Source organism: Dendrobium catenatum, unplaced genomic scaffold, assembly GCF_001605985.2.
Source record: "Dendrobium catenatum unplaced genomic scaffold, ASM160598v2 fragScaff_scaffold_1078, whole genome shotgun sequence".
Classification (NCBI taxonomy): Eukaryota; Viridiplantae; Streptophyta; class Magnoliopsida; order Asparagales; family Orchidaceae; genus Dendrobium; species Dendrobium catenatum.
In genome coordinates, this window is record NW_021319540.1 from 88,490 (window position 1) to 110,589 (window position 22,100).

At 33.2% G+C, this 22,100-nt stretch overlaps 1 protein-coding gene across 1 annotated transcript; it reads left to right on the forward strand.

The window, feature by feature from the left end:
- Positions 1 to 1,232: 1,232 nt before the first annotated feature.
- Positions 1,233 to 14,557, forward strand: LOC110115590 (methionine--tRNA ligase, chloroplastic/mitochondrial; the record flags this gene model as incomplete). Its single annotated transcript, XM_028698397.1, has 11 exons — positions 1,233 to 1,442; positions 1,523 to 1,672; positions 1,902 to 2,069; positions 8,777 to 8,901; positions 10,543 to 10,636; positions 12,905 to 13,003; positions 13,265 to 13,445; positions 13,564 to 13,679; positions 13,795 to 13,950; positions 14,055 to 14,183; positions 14,281 to 14,557. Coding segments are annotated over 11 exons (1,599 nt in total), but the record flags the coding sequence as incomplete, so codon positions are not given.
- Positions 14,558 to 22,100: the final 7,543 nt, after the last annotated feature.

The following is a 22,100-nucleotide window of genomic DNA, read 5'->3' on the forward strand; positions in this document are numbered from 1 at the left end:
GCCGTGAATTTTCCCTCCAACCTTTCGTTGTTGGTGGTGATTTGATTTTGAAAATCAAAAAATCTTTCCTCCAAATCGATTTTTAATTGACCGACTTCACCTTCCAAGACATCCACCTTCTTTCCGGCCATTGTTCTTCCAACGGATCCACAGAAAACTTCTTCCGGAGACGAGGAACTTGCTGAAATTTCAGAATTTCAGCCGCCGGTGGCCCCGAATCGCGGCTCTGATACCAATTTGATAGGAAACACTTGGATTTCTAAGTGTTTCTCACCAAAACCCAATAGATATAGGATGAAAACTGCTGTCCACACAGTAAAACAGCCAAAAACAGTGGAATCGGAGAGAATACGAAGGAGAAAACGTAAGAAAAACAAAGCAAACACTTTTATTCTAATAAGGGATGAAAAGCACTTGCAAGATACAACTTTCCTTCAATTCGAGAGGAAGGAAAAACTTTCCAAATCTCTAGCCGTAGCCTAGAGCCCAAGAACACAAACCCTAGATCTCAAAAATGATTCCAATTCAAGATGATCCCCTCTCCTTCCTAATCCTCCTAATTAACAATAAAGGATTCCTACAAATTACCTAAACAGCCCTTTGCATTCAAAATTTTCCCTCCCACATAATTAAATCAGCCCCAAGTGGGGTCCACCTTGTCCGCCCCCTCCTCTGGGCGTTTCCGCCCCCGCCTGATGTAGACCCGGGCTGAACCGGGTCCAGCCGGCCCCTCCTGGGCCGGTTCACGCGTAACAGAAAACTTTTATATTAAAGAGCAAGAGAGGATTATGAGGGATTATGTTTTGATTGATTGGAATTAGGGTTTCTTGGCGACTTGGGCTCTAGACTCTCTTGTCTAGAGATTTGGGAGAGACGATCCTCCTCTCGAATTGAGGATCAATTGTATCTTGCTTTGAGTTTTGATTCGCTTTGTTTCCACTATCGCAAATCGTAATATATCTTTTCTAAATTGATTTGTCCAATTTTTCTTGTTTTTCTTGCTGTTTTGAACCAATTATTGCTAGGGTTGCTTGCGAACTCAAGTAAATCCGATAGGATTACTTTCGAACTCAAGTATTTCCTATCATTGTCCCATCATAGAATTTTGTCTGTTGCATCTGGTGCTAATGATTACTGATTTTGTAATACATTTAGCACCCTGACAACATGAATATTGAACTTTTTAGCAGGCCAGTAATATCATTTATTCGCATGCTGCTTCATAGTAACATAACTTGCCTTTTTCTATTAAATTTGGTAGCATCAAAGAATCCTTTTCTCCTATTCTCTTGCACCAGAGGTTACTTGGGAAGAAAGTAATATTCATCACTGGAACAGATGAGCATGGAGAGAAAATTGCCACTGCTGCAGAGACCAATGGCAGAAGCCCAAGAGAGCACTGCGATACGGTTTCAGATGCCTATAGAATTCTCTGGAAAGATGTAAGTTCCACTTTACCTTTAAATCTTCAGTGCATAAAATACATGTGAAAGGATTATCATATTTTCTTAGTTAACCACAGCTAGACATAGCCTATGATAAGTTCATTCGCACAACTGATCCGATACATGAAGGCATTGTGGAGGAATTCTATTCAAGAGTGTTTAACAATGGTGACATATATAGGGCTGACTATGAGGGGCTCTATTGTATCAACTGTGAGGAATACAAGGTAAAGCTTCATCTTTTTTGGCTCTATCACTAATTATTGTATGCATGATTTTATTGCACAACAATCTTTCTGAACTTATCTGATGTAATTATCCACTTTAGGTTAAAATAGTGCCATGTTTCACATAAATAGTTTTTTTTCTATAACATGGCATTAAAATTCTACTGATATCACCACTCTTCTCAACAAATTATATATATTTTTAATATTCCTCTGTGAAATAATGTAGGATGAGAAAGAGTTGCTTGCAAATAATTGTTGCCCGATGCACTTAAAGCCGTGTGCCCTGCGCAAAGAGGATAATTATTTTTTTGCCTTGTCTAAGTATCAAAAAATGTTGGAAGAATACTTTAAAAGTAATCCAGACTTTGTGAAGCCAGCATTTCGGTTGAATGAGGTAAGAATTTTAGAGCGTCGTATGTCATTTTATTTGTTGATTTTTGTCTGGTCTTATTCCCTATGTTTTTAAAAGTAGTGCATTTAGCTTAATTTTGTCAGTATTCATGGTTAATTCCTAGACCTTATTAAAAGCTATTTCCTCTTTTATATTTTATCATCTTGTTCCTTAGAGTTGCATATTTATCATCTTTTTCCGTAGAGGGAGTCTCAGCACATTCCATACAAATGTCACCATCTCCTACTTGTGCATGGCTTCCTCTAGAGGAAATTTGCATATCAACCTGCGGATCAGATGTCTGCTTGTAATTTTGCATTTTTTTTGTTTATAACTTCTAGCCATGAATTACCTTGAGTCTTGACTATTGAAGCTACAAATTAATTTTGATTTAGATAGCTATTTAGCTTCCATATTTAAGGGTTTGTTTGGGACAATTTTTTTTATTGCATTGCTTTTCAGACTACTACCACAGTTTTGTTTGACTACTATGTTCTCGTTGCTTTAAAAAAAATTCTATATTAGGAAATTAGTTTTTCAATAGATTTTCAAAAAGTTTTCCTAGTGGGTAATATTTTTGAAAGAACTCATTACACTGTATGTTATATTGCATACATATTATTTTATGCAAGTGATATAATAGATTGAATTTTTATATGAAAGCATGAAGCATGACAAAATAAGTATAAGTTCTTAATTTTGAAGCCTAATAAATATCAAATTAGGAAAGGTTGACTATGAGATGATATGATACATGCATTGCAGGTGGGGCAAAAAGGACTCCATATATGAACCTGCATTGCATGTGGGGCAAAATGGACCAAGAAAGAGGCAAAAGTGGCCTCTACGTACTTCAATGACAATGATGTCAGGTTTACCTGAACACCATTGAACATTCTTATAAAAACTAACTATATGAAAAATAATAGACATATCCTTAGAAGACTAATAGTGATATTTTGTACAGGCTTCAAATGAATTAAAAGATGATCCTAAATATGATTTTATATTATTTTATAAATATTTATGATTTGATTCAGTTATGATTTTAATTATGTTATTTTTTATAATCTTGTATTTAATTATTTATTTAAATTGCATAATTTTATGAGCTTTATAGCTCACAAGTTTTATACTGACTGTTATTATAAAGAAATGTAAGGAAAAATGTTGAAGCAGATTAGGCTTAGGTTAATAAATATTTAGGTTTTAATGTTTAGCAATGTTTATGAGTCTTCTTGTGAGATATGTAACCTGCCAAAATTGTGTTACTATATTTGGATTTTATTAGTGAATCTGTAATTACTTGTGTGATGCAATTGAGACTATTTAGATGCTTCCGTTTATTCAGAACATATGTGGTACTGTAGTTGGAGTATATAGATTCATATGGAAATGCTTAGAAGCATTATATGTTGAGAATTTTGAATGTATTTCTCTGTGACAATCTGCATTACTGGTAGGGATATTATGGGGTGTTACACAATTGAAGTCATTGAGAATGATTGATGACAAATGTCATTGACAATCAATATAAATTTTTTTAATGTGAGTTTTTTTATTGATAAGCATGGACACTTATTTTGTTTTCCATACTTGAAACTTGTAGGTGAGTTTATTTATGATTAAATTGTTCAATATTTATATGTGTTTTAGCAATCAAACAAGAAATTATGTACTGTGTAGTACTTTTCTGTTGACTTGATGTTTTAACAATCTTACAACTTTCAATTGTTTTGTGTGGACCTACTGTTATTAATTTCTAATATGTTGATGATAAGAATGTAGAAGCATATGAGAGGAGCTGTTAGCCAGTTACCATAATGATGAAGAGGATGAGGACAATGACTATAACTTATTAGATGATAGATAGTAGTTTATAAACGGTGATTATGAGATGTATGAGAATGATGAGTTATTTGAAAATAGTATAAATCATTCTATTGAATTTGCAGGCAATATAAAGAAGGGAAAGGAGAAGATTGGAGTTCAAAATAAAAATTTTAATAAAAAAATGAATAGAAATAATTATGAAATTGATTGTATGGATTCCAATATTGACATTAGTATTTGTTGTGGTGATGAGGATGATCACACTAGATAGCTAGCTGTCAATTTAAATTTTGATTGTGAGAAGCATATGTTTGAAGTGGAAATATTATTCAATAGCAAGGAAGAATTTAAAAAGGTAGACCATAACTGGTCAATTGCTAGTGGAAAAGCAATAAAATTTTAAAAAAATGATAAAAGATGATGCGAGTTATTTACAGGAGACCTAACTGTCCTTTACTCTACATATCAAAGCATGAAAGAAGTCATTCATGACAGGTGAGATCATTGGAAGAGCATACATGTTCATGGAGCTATCATAACAAAACATTAACATCAACAATTATAACCAAGAAATTTGTGAATAAAGTTAGAATTAATCCACATTACAAGACAAAACTTTTCATAAGAGATATTATGAATAAATTGAAGTTGTGTTGCAATCCGGGGCTTAATCGTATATTTTGATGATTACAAATATTATTGAATGATTATTTACCTATTCCTGTTTTATACATTGTATATTTTCTTGTGTGTCACTAACCATTTTAAGTTGGAGTGTTAATATTTTACCAGACTTGAAACCCGACCCAAAAAAATTTTGGGTTCGGGTCAACCCGTTTGCCATATGGGTCGGGCTCGGATTTGAGATTTTGACCTATTTTTTAAAATTGGCTCAGGTTCGTGGTGACCTAGAAACACGAAGGTGACCTGAATTGACCCAGATTCCCACCTCGACCTCCTACTCCCATGCTCGCGATAGCTCTCCAGCGCTAGTGACCGAGTAGGATGTTGGCCGCGCTTGCCCTCCCGTAGTCTCATGCTCGCATCCACACTTGAATGGCTGGATTCACGCTCGCTCCCGCACCCTAGGTCGCTTGCTCGTGATCCCTTCACCTGCACGCGGTCACACGTCCTCACTCGACTAAAAAATCCCGGGTTAGCTGGTAACCCAGCGGGTCGGGTCCAGGTCTAAAGTTTTGAGCCATTTACAAAACCAGGTTGGGTTAATGTCAACCCGTTTGGACCTGGGTCAATTCCGGTTCGACCTGAATATCCATTTTGACACCCCTAATTTTAACTGCAACATATACCAAACATAATTGAAGAATCAAAACTCAAGATAGTATAGCGTTAGGGTACAAGTGAGTTTGTGTTTGATAGAGTTTGTAATTTTTATTTTTTTAGTTATTTTATGTACAAGGTGTTTTTGGCTAAGCAACCAGGCACACACTCACAAGAGGGAGAGAAATTGAACACTTGAATTTTTTTTGTAAATCGTACTGTACAGTTTGTTTAAATTAAATTTAATTAAATGTTTAATGAAGTCATATTAATTAAATTGAGTTATAACTAATCGTAATGTATAACTATCAAATTGTACATGACGACCAACTATTTCTAGAAACCTCGCCTTTATTTCTAGAAACTATTTCTACAAACCATTTCGTACTGTATGAATATTAATTAAAATTGTCTAATTTAATACCGAGAATTAAGGAATCAAATCAGGATCATATCTTAATTAATGATCGTACTGTACGATCGCCATGTACAGGACGATCAAATAGAGAGTTTGCTGGATGATCTGTGACTCGATATAACTAATTGTACTGTATGATTGTACATTGTACAAGATGAATAAAGTTGACAACTGAACTAGTCATACTATACGATCATTCTATCGTACTATACGATTAAAGCAATTAATTTAAGAATTAATATTTTAATTTAAATAGCCTATTTTAGTTTTTCATGAGAAACTTTTTGGAGGTCATGGGTTGAGTAGTTAGAGACATTTTCTTTTGAGAGAGAGTTTTGGAGTGCCTATATCACAAGGGAGAGAGAGGACGTGAAGTTGAGGGAGAGTTTGCCTCGAGGGAGTCAAGGGGCATGAGGGAATTCACACGGTTGCTTCGGTTAGCTTGCACCTTGGGTCCTTCTGTTGTGTTTGATGGAGCTCTTGGAGAAGAGTTATTGGAAGAAAAGTCTTTGCCCGAAAAGCTTGCTAGACGAGAAAGCTAAGGATGACATCTCCGTCATGCCGAGAGGTGGAAGGAGGTACAGACATCTCTGCTGTAGCGAGGAGCTAAAGGAGGAATGACATATCTGTTGGGGTGGAAGGCGGAAGTAGGGATGGCGTTTCCACCTAGCCTGAAGGCGGAAGGAGGGATGACATCTCCACCGTAGTGAGGAGCTGAATGAGCGACAACATCTCCGTCGTAGCAAGGAGCTAAAGGAGAGAGCAGCATCTCCGCCGTAGCGGAGAGTTGAAGGAGGGAGCGGGAGCTAAAGGAGGGATCGACATCTCCGCCGAAGCGAAGAGCTAAAGGAGAGATGACATCTCCGCCAGGCCAAGAGGTGGGAGGAAGCAGATTCTTTTGGACTCTGTAAATGCCATTCTTCACTTGGTAAGGGAGAATCTCCACCTAGCTGTGAATTAAAGGAGAGTCACTTTAGTGCAATACCTAAAGAGAAGGACCTTTGGGGAGTGTATGTAAGTTGATTTTGACCAAACCACTATAAATTTAGTTTGTGTATTCTTTACTTTCTTGCAGTTTATTTTTTGTTATCTTTATGAAATATTTGAGTGATAAAATTTATGGTTAAAATTTTGTTTTGAAATAAAAAAGGAAAAAAATAAAAATATATTTGTTTTCTAAAAGTAAAAAAAAAATATTTACTATTGATTTTGGTTTAAATATTTTATTCTTGTAAATGTTTTCAGATATCTCATTTTGATCTTAAGTAAAAGATTTTTTAAAATATCAATTCATCCACTCCCCCCTCCTCTCCTCATCCTAATGTGCCATAAGCATTTTCAAGTTGCATGTGTCAAAGTTATAACCAAGGAAAGCTATGATCAAGGCTCGAAAATTGGTGTACATAAATTTTGGAATTAAATGGATTGTCTTGTCTCCATGCGTGTACCGCAATCAATATGAGAGAACATCATGAGGATTTTGTTCACAACTTTTACATTGTGGATAATCATAGGATAACTTATGAGTTCAACATTATGCCTATTAATGTGAAGAACAACCTAGAAGTACTTGGTCATATCAATTACCACATAAATACAAGAAACCTAAGTAGGAGGGGCTGTCCACCAAAGCTGTGAAGAAGAGGTCCACATGAGCAAGAAGATAATTCACAAAGAAAAATCTTATGTAGGTCAATTGTAGCCCTCCATTGTACTAGAAGTTGTGATAATAAAAAGGAAAAAATAAAAGAAACCCTTCTTACTCAAACACTTCAAGTAGATAATAACCTATAATATAATGCAATATCATAGGATGGCTTGCATCTTCAAGAATAAAATTTAAACAATAGGAATGAATTAGTAAATGAATATATTGCACATTCACCATTGATTTAAAAGATAGGCAAATGAAATAACATATAATTTTACTTTATTACGTTTCTTCGATTCAATCGACATATCTAGATTGATATTGTAGCTCACGAACATGACCAATATTGAGTGTGTGCACACAAGGATTGTCAAACAAAGGGCTATTTGTGCAAGCAAAATTTTATAAACACATGCAATTCAATTTTGTAACTACTAATTTGGCATTGTGTTTGTTAGTTAGTCCATACATCCAAAAGAAAGAACATCGGTAAGCTTGGAGGATACCATACACAATGAAGTTTTTTTGTATTACCTTGCATTTTCATATTTTAAAGGACATCATTAGGAGGCTCTTTCTTTTGTAACATGATATTTTGAGTTTTGTAGTTAATGATGCCATTTTTGTAAAAGTATTTTGAAGCTTTGTAATCAATGATGACACTTTTTATAACAAAGGTTATGAAATTCTGTATGATCTATCTTTTATTAATTATTCACTCTTGTTATTTAATTGCTTAACTTTTATTATGAATTTTGTATTTATTTTTATATATAAATGATAAAAATATAAAAAATATTATAATCTTACATACATCATAATATTCAAAATGTCCTCACATGTAACCATTAGGGTTAATTTAACTATTACTTTTGGTATTGGGATCAAATTGAATATTTTCTAATAGTCGGAGGACTATTTTGGATCATCAACTCATCATTAAAGGCAGAGACTAAATTGATCACTTATTAATAGTCGGGGACTATTTCAGGCTTTTACTTTATTTTAAATTATAACATCTTTTGTGTTGGAAAATAGGAAAACTCTATTCAAATACATAGTGTAAAAATTAGAAAATAGAAATGAAGTCCAACACATAAAATATGATAATTTTTTATAGGTTCATTCAATTGATGGTTGCGTCCTATAGCCTTGGCTACGTAGCTCTCTATTGATTATGGAAAATTACAACATTAATTTCTCTCATACATAAGATGACATCCCCCTCTTTATAAAGAAAAAATATTGGACAACAAAAGATCTAAGAAAAATTTTAAAATATCCTTAATTAAATAACCTCATATATTAGTTATTGTTATCAAATCTATGTAGTGCATTTTCTTCAAATGGCAAAAATTAGATTCCACGACTCACTTTGCATTGCTTATTGCAAGAATTTCATGTTTTTGACACAAGGATTATTTAGGTTGCTTTATTATGTCCTTTTTCTTGGCATCCATTGGTGGTTTTTTTTTTTTTTTTTGTTGTTGGTTTTGTCTCTAGTCGTTGAATCTTATCCTATGTCAGGTGCAAGGCTGGATAATCAGTGGCTTGCGAGATTTTTCGATATCACGTTCTTCGGTTGAATGGGGAATACCTGTGCCAACTGATGATAAGCAAACAATCTATGTTTGGTTTGATGCTTTATTAGGGTAAGATCCTCGTTCAAGTATTGATATCATAAGTGTTAATGATGCTATAACTTGATTGGTCTTGCACTGAGAACATCATCAGTATCAGCTTTATCATCTCTACATCCTTACCATTATAACCCATATTCTAAGTATGTTGGGACAACTTTATGAATCTTCCTTCCCCATTCATGCATATTGAGGGCTACATGAGGTGACTTTATATAGGCAAAACTTTTTGCATTTGTAGGTTTTCTTTGTTGACCCGTTACTATTCAACTCATATTAATTTTATCTAATGGCTTATTAGTGCATCTTACAACCCCAATTGTATATTCCTCTCTACTGAATTTTTTTCACAACATTATCTTCAAGTAGGTGTTATCATCACATTTTATGTTATATATTAATTTGTTGTTTAATTTTATTCAATTTAAGTTCACCTTACAACTATCTTTTCATTTTTATTTATGCCAAATCAACTTGGCTATCAGGGATTTATTTGTCTCTGAATACTCGGATCCATATAAGAATGCTTTTTTTTATTAGTTGAGTTAGCTTTGTGAAGCTATTCTTCTTTCATTCTCTTATTTGCTTACTTTTTTACTTGCAGTATCCGCCCAAATTAGTTAGTTGGGACTTTTTTTTTCTTTACGATAGTTCCAAATTTATTTTACTATCTTGTCTGACTAGTGGAGAAGGGTTGATCAACTGACAGTTTTCTCATCTTGTATTTGGAAGGCCTTCGATCTTCTATATGTTCCAAGGCTACCATCAATATTTTGTAGAATGTACGGATAATGCTTAGTCTCTTGTTTACGTGCTTGTTTCCTTTGTTCCTGCAAAGGAGTATAGAAGCTCCAACTGCTGAACTCTTTTTGAGACTCTTCCTATTTCCATCAATGATTTCCATGTTTAGAAATTTGCAGTTATCAGCTGGTGCAGTAGCTATCATCGTCATCGTGGGTTGCTTTATAAGGCTTATCCCAAGTATTGGGGGTCTGTTTTGTGTGAAGACTTAGATTTTGTTTGAGATGGCTTTCTTACTGCTCTTAAAGTAGCTTTCTAGTACAAAAATTTTAATTTTTACTAAAAAATTACTTAAAGAAGCGGTAAGAAAGCGTCCCAAACGAAGCCTTATTTGCCAATCCTTCCAGTAAGAGTTAGTCTGAATTTGGTTAGGCCTGATTGCAATCTTTATAGTTCTGCAGAACCAAACTTAGATCAGCTACTTGGTTTTAGTTCTGGGACTCATTTGGCATCGGACTTGCCATAATAGTTTGGCCCATAACACATCTTTCAAGTTTTCATTTCTAAATCAAACGACTGACGTATTTAGCTAACACAACTTCAAACATAAAGCTTCATAATCATCAAAGCTAGTTTGCTTAAATAGTTGACCGTTCAATTTTTTTAAGCGCAGCACTACTATCTACAAGCCCATGTGTACTTCTTCTTTTGTGAGGTGTACTCAAATGTCTGAGATCCCTGGATTTTACTTTTTCAGTTCCCTTGGCTTAGAATTTGAATAATTTTGCTTGCTCAAAATCTAGCATGAATGCTTATGTTTTTTTTTCCCTTCAGTTCATTCATTTTGTCAATCTAATGTCGCTACTATGGAAATTTAATGTATGAATCTTTCTTTGTTTTCTTTCCATGCAGTTATGTTTCAGCATTACTAGATAAAGATGTACAGCCGAGTCTAGAAAAAGCTGTTGGTGCCGGGTGGCCTGCTTCATTACATTTGATAGGAAAGGTACGAGGCTTCCACTTGATTGATATGCATTCTATTTCCTTCTTCTCATTATCGCTTGAATTGAAGTTGGTTAGAATTATGTGCATCGGATCAAATTTGTCTCTCTTAAGCATGCTATCCTTATGAATTATGTCTTTCCTATTACACAGTTTTTTGCACAACAACAACAACATCAAGCCTTTATCCCACTATATGGGGTTGGCTACATGAATAATTTTTCTCCATTGTGTCATGTTAAGAGTCAAATTTTCATTTAAATTTAATAAAAAGGTCATTTCTAATATTTTCTAGTCTTTTTAGGTCTATCTCTACCTTTCTTAACTTAGGTCAAATCTAATACATCTATTCTCCTAACCAAGTCATTGGAAGGCCTACATATGTCTTAACTATCTAATCTCTTTTAGTTTTCTACACTAAATGAATTTAAAATAATTAACATGGAAGTTTTACGAATGTTTAAAATTGTCTTGATAAATAAATAGATTTAATGGAATCAACTTATAAAAAATGTATATTAAGCCGAAAGGAATGTATGTGAAGGTTTTTTTTTTTTTTTTAAGGAATGTATGTGAAGATGTAAATAATGTTATTGAATAAAAGGGATGCATTTTTAAATACAATAACAAGCCTTTACTCCACAACATGGGATCAGTTACATGAATCATTTTTTTTCCATTGTGTTCTATTAAGAGTCAAATTCTCATTTAAATCTAATAAGTAAATATTATTTTTAATACTTTCTAACCAAGCCTTTTTAAGTCTATCTCTACCTTTCATAATGTAGGTCATATCTAATACATCTACTATGCTAATAGGGTCATAAAAAGGCTGAAGTTTTATGTGACCAAATATGCATTTTTAAATAAAACAACAACAATGACAATATCAAGCCTTTATCCCACTACGTAGGATTGGCTACATGAATCTTTTTTTCCCCATTGTGTTAATTTAAGAGTCAAATCCTTATTTAAATCTTACAAAAAAGATCATTTCTATTATTTTCTAACCAAATCTTTTTAGGTTTATTTCTACCTTTCTTAACATAAGCCAAACCTAATGCATCTACTCTCCTAACTAAGTCATCAAAAGGCCTATGTTTTATATGACCAAACCATCTAAGACAACTCTCTCTAATCTTATCTTCCACTGGAGCAACTTCTACTTTTTCATGTATATGCTCGTTTCGTATCCTGTCTCTTAAGAGTAAAGCCACTCATCTACTTGAGCAACCTCATCTCTACAATACTTAACTGATACAGCTGTGGACCCCACCTTCTTTCAAGAATCAAAAGGCTCTTGTTTTGTGGGTTTCAGCACCTTAATTCAGACCTATAGGAGGAAAATGTTTAAGAGGAGATCTGATGAGGTCATCGACAGACATTTTAGGCAGGTTTATCGGCGAAGGAATCGTAGATCGACGGCTACGATCGGGAGTTTATATTTTTGATGTTATCATGTTGTTTTATTTCCGAACGCAATTCCTACATTGATTCACATCAAGATCATTGGATGAAATGTGAGGTGCATTTATGGTGGGAGTATGGCTAATTTTAAGGGGGAAAGTTTGTATTTGGGAGGTATTATGTGAAGAATTTTTTTAAAATAATTTTTCTTAGGTGATTTTGGGTTCCTAGTTGCTATTAGGAAATTGCGGGAGAGTTAATTCACCTCTCAAATAGTGAATCAATTGTATCTTGTGTTTCTTTGATTAAAGATTATTATTTCAACTTTATAAGTGTTGTTCATGCATACCTTTGCTATTCTCTTAATTTTGGTGGCTGTTTTTTCAACTTTTTGGTGCTGATTTTGCTCTAGTGGTTGTTTTGGGTATTGATTTGATCTCCAAATATATCAAATTGGTATTAGAGCAAGTTTTTGGGACTGATGGTTGGGAGAAGAGTTGAGGCATTGGAAGAAAAGTTAGAGGAGGGAGGAGGGAGTAGGGCAGCTGTGAATGAATGTGGGATCATTGAATGAGCGTTTTTAGTGATGGAAGAACGATTTGGGAATCTAGATGAGATGATGTTGTGGATATTGGAGTTTCAAACTAAAGCAGCTCTTCCATAAGCAAGAGGGAATCAGGAAAATGATATGCTAAGGTGAGACAGAGGTGGAAATTGTAGGAGAGGAGGGAATACGCCACCGAGCCTATACTGAGAAGGGGGATGGATAAGGAATATGGAGGTAGGAGGGAATGAGAAGAAGAGAATAGGTGGGCTGAATTTGATATTTCTCATACTTGCTAATTCTTTTATTTGGTTTCTGCAGGATATTTTGCGGTTTCATGCAGTTTATTGGCCAGCAATGCTAATGTCTGCCGGAATAAGTCCTCCAAAAATGGTCTTTGGTCATGGTTTCTTGACAAAGGTATCAATGCTCCATGAATATGTTAAATTCTAAACATCCTCACCTTAGCCCTTTTCATGCTTGCAGCTGCATGTGCTTTATTTTTCAAGAATGTTTTGAGAATATTGTATAATGAAAGATAAGGTGCTAAGTTTCTTTTTTAGTTTATTGGAAACTCTGTTTGCTGATCATGTTTTGTAAGCCACAGTATACTGATTACATTGTGTTCCTTTTTGTCTTAACTATGCAAATATTCCTCAAATCCTTGTTTGAAAAATTTAGGATGGTATGAAGATGGGTAAAACATTGGGAAATACACTCGAGCCAAAAGATCTGGTTGACAGATTTGGGTCAGATGCTGTGAGATACTTCCTCTTGAGGGAAATTGAGTTTGGCAATGATGGAGATTTCTCAGAAGAACGCTTTATCAACATAAACAATGCACATCTAGCTAATACAATTGGTATGTGTAGTTCTGAAATGAACAGCTTTTAATTAGTTTTCTATCTTTTAGTGTTGTTAGTTTTTAATAAACATAAGATCTTCATTTGGTCTGACCTGATTTTAGCTGATTTGCACAGGAAATCTTCTGAATCGCACACTTGGACTCCTGAAGAAAAATTGTCAATCCACCTTGGCTATCAATTCAACTACTGCAGCTGAAGGAAATAAGTTCAAGGATACAGTAGAAAATTTAGTTAAGCTTACCAGTATTTTCCAATAATTGTCATAAAATTTGGATTTTTGGTGGCTAATAGAGTACTTTATGCTCCAGGAGAGAGATTTTTTATGTTAATTGCTTGCTTTTGTAGGTGAATAAGGCCAAGATCCATTATGAGAATCTTTCATTATCATCAGCTTGTGAGTCTGTATTAGAAATCGGAAATGCTGGCAACATTTACATGGATGAACGTGCTCCCTGGTCCCTTTTTAAACAAGGAGGTTCTAGCTATGAAACTGCTTCTAAGGTGATAAATGCAACTTGTGTAGTTTTAAATCTAGAAAAAAAAAACTAATTTTTACTTGTTTTTTCTTCAATCTAGAAAAGAAATATATATTTTCTTCATGACAGGACCTTGTTCTTATACTGGAAGCCATGAGGATTATAGCAGTGGCTTTATCTCCAGTTGCTCCAAGCCTGTGCTGGAGAATATACGCACAGCTTGGATTTTCAAAAGATGAGTTTGAAGCAACAACTTGGGTATAATCTCTTGTGAGAATTTGTAGCTAACTCAGTCAGATTTTGCTTAGCGATTTCATTTTGATCTGATATTTAAATTTTAAACGCATTGTTTCAGAGCGATACAAGATGGGGTGGTCTTAAAGCAGGTTCAGTTATGGCTGAGCCAAAGCCAGTTTTTGCGAGGATTGAAAGCAGGAAAGATAGTGAAGAGGGAACAGTAGATGCTACAGAAAAGATATCTAAAGCCAAGAAAAAGAATCGTAATCAAGGATTAGTTCAGGCCTAGGCCTAGTTTTTTCAAAATTTTGTTTTTTTTTTTGTCAGTGCTTCAGGTCTTCAAATTTTGATATATCTCTGTATTATTGTCAACAGAAAATTTATCATTTAGATTACTGATGTACAAGATATAATTTATACAAATTTCTTTCCATAATTCATATCAAATCAACACGAATCCATGAAACCCTAAGAGGTTCTTTGGTATCAGCATTTAAGTAGGGCTTAAACTAAATTCTGTCAAGCGCTAAAAGAAGGACATCTTAACCTTTTTTTTTTTTTGCCGTCAATTCCAGATTTACAAAAACCTACAGCTCAGGGATTTGGCCGAAAAAGCGCACGAAAGGGGAGAAAGATGATTACCTGCGTAGCTATCGAGCTCTCGTCATTTCTTCCAATCCAACAAGAAGAATGTCGTCGAATGGAGAAATTATTTTGTGCGAACGTTGGATGTAACTTTACGTCTGGATGCCATGGTACCGAGCGTCGGTATCGGTATCGAGTACTGAGCCGTACCAAGCCACGGTATAGTAAAAGGGTGACGTGATGCATTTTTATTAGTCTCTGGATATCGTTCGGTGTCCGCGCAGAATATTTTTCCTATTGAAGGAGGTGAAAAACTTTTAGCAAGTCATTTAAAACTCTACCTCACACAAGTAGGGAAACTTTAGACAAGCCTAAGGCTATCTGAGTATAACACTTAAATAATTAATAGTATAATTATTAATTAATTTTCTTAAAATAATACCTAAATAACTAATTAAATAATTAATAAGATAAATACTAATGTAATCGAATACTTATTAAAATAACAATTAAATAAATAATTAGATAATTCATAATTGAATTATTATTTAAGTTATTTGATAATTGAACTAGTTTTTAATAATATTATTTATAATTGTAGCTTATTGATGATAATGAAAATTATAATTACGAAATAATTCATATTTAAATTATAAACTAAGGGTCCTTAAGATAATTTCAAAATTTTAAGAAGATTATTGTAAAATTATTGTAGAGAAAATAATTTTTTTGAAAGTTTACGTAAAAATCAACTTTATAATACAAAGTTTTTTAAAAATAAAAAAAATGATAATCAAATAAAAATTATAACTACAGTCTGATAATAAAATAATAAAAAATCTTCCAAATAGAGCCTAAATTTAAAATGTAAATTAAATTTAAATTTTAATGATTTAATCCTTAAATCCTGAATTATCTGAATTATGTTGCCAAATAATTTCACAAATTTATAAGTATTTAACATTTTTTTATAAAACAGTTTTCTATATTAAACACCCTAGAATTTACGAGAGGATCGAGGAGAGGCCGGCAAGCGGGAAGAGAAACTCCGGCATCGAATATCACCGGCAGAGTACATCGGCGATTCATCATACGCACCCTAATCGAAGTTAAGGGAGTAGCTGAGGGAATCGTACCTGAAATATTTAGAATAGACGTGGCGGCCCCTGATCTGAGAGATGAAGTTACCGCATTTCCCTCGAATCTCCTCCGGCAGCCAGGCGGTGGTGGAACATGTTTTGGACGCTGGAGGAGGCGAATGAGGGAGGTGTGGTGATGGTGACGGATTTTGACCGGGATCGGCGGAGAGGGCGACTCCGGCACTCGGCGGCGGTGATCCATAGTTTGGCTCCCGCTTCTTTTTATTGTAGAAGGATTCAAATTTCCTGATCTGATAGACATGAATAAATAACTAAAAAAAAAACCTTGCTTTTTTTTTTTTTTTTTTTTTTTTGGACATTTAGGCCATTTAAATTAGGCTCACCCACGCTTTATTTGTAATGGATTCTAGCTCCGGACCTCTTAGGCTTTGTTTGTTTGAGCTTTTTTTGTCTTTTTCGGAGGAATTTTTTTCTTGTGTTGTTTGGTTCATCAAATTACGTTTCAAATAACTCTTTTTTTTTCATTTTTCTGCAATTTTTAGAAAGCTTTTTATATATACTTATCCGTTAAAAAACTTCATTTTCTGAACTAATATTTTTTAAAACTGTCTTTTACAAAAGCACCAAAAAATAAACAAAGCCTTAATTGGTAGCTTAAGATTCCAATTAACAAATCAAAACGAGTTATGTTTTTGATTAGTTTTTAAATAACTACAAATTACATATCAGAATTATTAGGTAACAACTTTGTATTTTCCCTATTATTATTATTATTATTTTGTAATGATAGAAGAGCAAATGTGAATTAACAAATATTTTTGAAAAATGATATTGAGTAATTTTTTTCTTTTTTTTTTTTGTATTAGCTCATCTTTGTCTTTTGGATGGAAGCTTTGAATACCAACCAAAAGATTTTGGGTTCGAATTTTATTTAATTTGGAAGAATTATTTCTTTTATTTTTTAATAATAACAACAATCAAAGATATATATATATATATATATACATATATATATTTCTTATCAATATTATAACTATCAGTGGGAACAAATCCATTGATCAAAATATTAATGTATATTTGTATTCCTACTAAAAAAATTATGTATAATATCCATCAGTCATACAAATAAAATACTTTTTTTTCACTCATAAGTACAAAAGAATATACGAAACAAAGTCACTATGAAAACTATGCACAAAAGTTTCTATGGATGCATTAAAGTCTCTACTAATCTAGTCTAATGAAGAGCAATTGTCATGTCTCTCCACAATAAAAATCTCTATAAAAATTGCACCCATAATTGATTTGGAGGGACTGTGGATGCATAAGTAGAGAAAGACATTATAGATTGTAATTTGGCTAATGCCAATAAAACAGACTCAAAATATGGTAAATAAGCTGTATGCATAATGTCAGTCAATTCATATAAATATAAGTCAATATAATCATTAATCTATGCATCAACAATAAATATATGCAATAGTATAATACATAGTCCAATAAAATAGTACATTACAGAAAAAGTGAAATCTTAAAATAGTTATTCAATAAATAAGTATGGGTGTCGAATTGATAAAGCATTCGTCATAGCAGTACTATCAAATCAATAAGAAAATCATATAAATCAGTAAAACAAAAGCATCTATAAAAACTGTTGGAATCATATCAATATAGTAAAATCGTATATGAGTATACACATGATATTCACCCATTATATATCAGTATATTATATCAGATGTTCAATAATATAAATCACGCGCTCAGTGAAAATGAGACAGTAAACAATGAATCAATAATAGCAATAGTAACAATAATGTTGAATAATAGTGGTATAAGTATCCATAAAATTGATGGCAGTAATAGTAAAGAGTACATTAACACTAACAACAATTAGTAGAATAATAAAGAGTACATTGGAGGCAAAGCAATAACAATGTGCAATAACACGTATTCCAGTAATCACACTATACAATGAGTTTTGACTTGCATGATGTTTTTCCAGTAGTTAGTAATTCAGTAATCGTCAACTTAGTAAACAATCATCACTCTTTGACGTTAGTACAATAATAACTATTTACAACTCTCAATCAGTGAATCATGTGAATCAGCACAGAATAATATTAATCACAGTATTTAAAAGAAAACTCATCAACCCAACATCGTAGTGTTCACAAGCTCAGCACCGCAACGCTCCGGTTCAAACATTAGTTCAAATTTTTATTTTTAAATTTATTTTCAAAATATCAATTTGTTTAGTGATGATGATGTTGATAGCTTGAATATGCTTCAATTTATTACTCCATAATTGGGGAAAAAAAAAAAACATAAAGGAAGATGAGTTATTCTATAAATTGTAAGAAAATCAGAATAATAATGACTTTTATTGTGTCACTTTCAATGCCTAGATTTTAAAGGCGTCTGGCAAAGAAAAAGCAACAATGTAGAGATTTTTAAAAGAATTTACTATCAAGCTTCACATCTGTGTTAAGGCATGAGATTTTTTAGGGCCTTTAGAGTTTTAAGGGTATAACAAGAGCTTCAAGAAAGTCAGGGAAGCCTTAATTTACATAGGATCATAAGCCAAGCAAGAGGAAAGTGAAGGCTTAGAAGTTTAGCCATCGCCATTACTAAGGTAAAAATTGGCTTATCATAAAAAGAAGATGCAAATAATAAAAAAGAAATTAGTATGACATGTATATTAAGTTGGAGCAAGACAAAAACTAGGTGTCATAGGCTACAATTTCTTCCAAGTAATTTATCTATTCCCTAACTTAAAAGAATTAACCCCACCGGGCTTAGGTGAGTTGGTGGGCGTACTTGGTTGGGAACCCCCCATATCAAGTTTGAATCCCCTCTCATACGGCACGACTCCTTAAGTGGAGAGAAAAGAACCGTGGGTCCTGCACCTGTGGGGTTGGTTGCTGGTAGACTCACCGAAGGATTAGTTACGCCGCCAAGCGCCTCTTTCGGGAGGTGGCAGTGGGTAGATACCCCGTTCTCAAAAAAAAAAAAAAAAACTTAAAAGAATTAACAAGTACATAAATTGATGAGATTAAATTCCTTAAAACACTATGAGTTAGCCATTAATAAATGGATCAAAATTCTGGATCAGAATCGAACCTGCCAGCAATCCTTTTAAACCTACCGGACATGCTAACCCATTTATATTAAAAAAAATATGTAATAGCTCGTTTGAATGTTGAAATGTACATAACATGAAATATGTAGTTAGATTTCATGTTGATAGGTTAACCCGAACTTGATCCGATGTTGAAAAAGATTAAAAAAAAAAAAAAATCCAACCCATTTATTAAGTCGGTCAATCTAAACCCAATATTTTTGAGTCAGGCTGGTATTGAATATTTTTGGGTTGGGTTATATATGCTTACCCCAAACCTTAGGTTTTATATATAAGAGATTTGAATAATGGCATACATCTTTCACATTGAGTCAACATAATATATAATATGATACATTAATTGAATTAAATATGTAACAATAATTATCATAAATCAAAGTGGACCAACTAAATTCATGTTATGTAATTAAAGAGAATATTTACAAATAAAATATAATTCGAGCTAATAATAATTAAGCAAAAAAAAAGGTATCTAAAAGTTTTTTCATTCAATGAACTAATGAAATAAATAGATTAATGATCAAATTACTTTGATTATGATGAAAAATAATGGATTAAAATCAAAGAATAATCTTCCTACTTAATCAAAACTTAATTGAATTGAAACATTGCATCAAATTTCAGTTGTATTATTATCTGGGCTCAATTTTTTATACCGAAAGAAAAACAAAAAAACTATTTTTAAGGTTCTTTTTTTAATATGATGAGTGTAAAAAGTACAAATTTAATAGTTGTTAGATTTAAATTTAAAAATTTGATAATTTTTTAGATTTTTATCAAGATGCATGCCGGAAAAAAGCAAAATATTCAATATTATTTTTCAAAATATTTGTTAATTCACATTTGCATTTCTATCCTATAGTCTACCATAAAATATAACAGGACCTAATAATTCTGATATGTAATTGTTTATCTAACCTACTATTATACTGGGTTATTTGCATAAAACTCCCTATAATTTACTTTTTTTTTTAATGATCACAACTTAGAAATTCTATCAACAAAAATAATGATTTACATGTAATAACTATTAATTCTAACATCTGAATTTCTCGAAATCTCCATATAAAAGTTAATTGTGTGTCAGTGCAGAATCAGAATATTTATTATCCTTAATTTAAATGTTTTAAAGCTAATTAACATTTTAACACAAAGATTAAACAATGGAGTTTTATCTAAATTATTCAATTACATTTGATTCCCTGAAATAATTTACTTGGGTGAGGGGGGGCTGGCCTCATAATTGCCATGGCTTCCAAGCCTGAGAATAACAAAACTACAGAAAGTTGCAAATCAAAGAAGTCACGTGTATGCAAAAACTTTACTGGCCTTAAGGAAGCAACTCATTTCAAGTACCATGAGCTTTCTGTTGCCACCATCCCTCTCTCTTGCCACCCCATCTAGGGGTGTCAATATTTGACCCAACCCAAATCCGAACCGGGTCGGATTCGGGTTAAGGATTTCAATCCGTTTGTAAAACCAGATGAGGTTCGGTTTGACCCAGAAATCCTATATCAACCCGGTTTGACCCATTTTTAATTAATTGAGGAGAGTTTTAAAAGATTGTTATGAAATGAGTAAATGATATTTCTAAAAAATAGTTTGATTTATTTTAAATTGATTGAAGTAAATCTTATCATAATTTAATTTTGATTTAAATAAATCGAATTAAATAAAAAAAAATTATTAAACCATATCCGAAGCGAGTCGGGTTCGGGTTCAGAAAATCGACCCATTTGCAAAAGCAGGTCAGTTGCCCGACCCATGACCCAATTTTGACAACCATAACCCCATCCATAGGGTCCTCTGTTAGCTTCCCATTGCACAACCTATCCTTTGTGCCATTACGCTCAACAACACATTCCATCAATCCCATGACAGCACGGTAAAACAACAGTATCTCCGCATGGGATTGACACGCCCTTCACCAGAAGCAAGTTAGGCTTCGTTTGGGAAGGCTTTCTTACTACTTCAAAGTAGCTTTTTAGTACAAGAAGGCTGCTTTAAGAAGAAGAAAGAAAGTCATCCTAAATGAAGCCTAAGACACCCATCACATCGCTTATAACAACTCGCCTCTTCGCAACCTACTGAAATCAATAGTCTTGATGCATTTACAATCAACCTACTCGCACCAACCTCCTTGACTCTATTTTGGTTATGTCAAGCATATGTTGGATGCCAGTAATGCCTTTCTCCAAGGCTCTCTCTCTCTAAGGAACGTCTTCATGATCCAACTCCTAAGCTTCATCAACAGGGGATATCCTATATATGTGTACAAGCTTTGCAAAAGCTTTTATGGCCTTAAGAAAGCAACTCATTTCTACTACCATGAGCTGTGACAATTTCTAGTTGCTTATGATATCACCAACTCTCTGGCTAATGCATTTCTCATTTTTCTCATCACTATTGATGCACATATATATCTTATAGTTTATATTAATGACATTATTATCTCATTTTTCTCATCACTATTGTGCAACACTTTAATGCACAAATTGCATTTTCATCAACAATTACTCTTCACTCAGGCTCTAAGCTCATTGATCCAAGACTAATTACAGAGCTACTGTGAACATTCTACAATACTTAACTCTTGCGCTCCCAAACAAACATCGTGATATGATTATTTTAACTTAGCCAAATCAATTCATATATCTTATATATTATGATGACAAAATGTGAAAAAATGTGAGCAATTCAAATCTCTAAAATAATTTTATAAGAATTTTGCATGGCAAGTAACAAATTCTATTTAAGTTAAACATGACCTTCTATTCAACTTTTATTCTGTGCGGACACCGGACAGAAAGAATCACCTGATTTTTTCTCTGTCTACAATATAAAGCGCTTTTACTGTAGACAAAGAGAAAACTAGACAATTCTCTCCATCCGGTGTCCGCACAGAATAATCTCTCCCTTCTGTCACGGCTTGTAAAACTAGAAGCAAATTCATGGAAGTATGAAAGAAGAAATACTTTTCCAGGACTCTCTTTATTCAATGAAATATATATAAAGAAAGCATTAATAAAATGAAGCTACCTATCAATGTAAGGTATGAATTAACGTTGATATATGCAGCTTTAGCACTCTAGAAAGCCAAGTACCATGATTCAT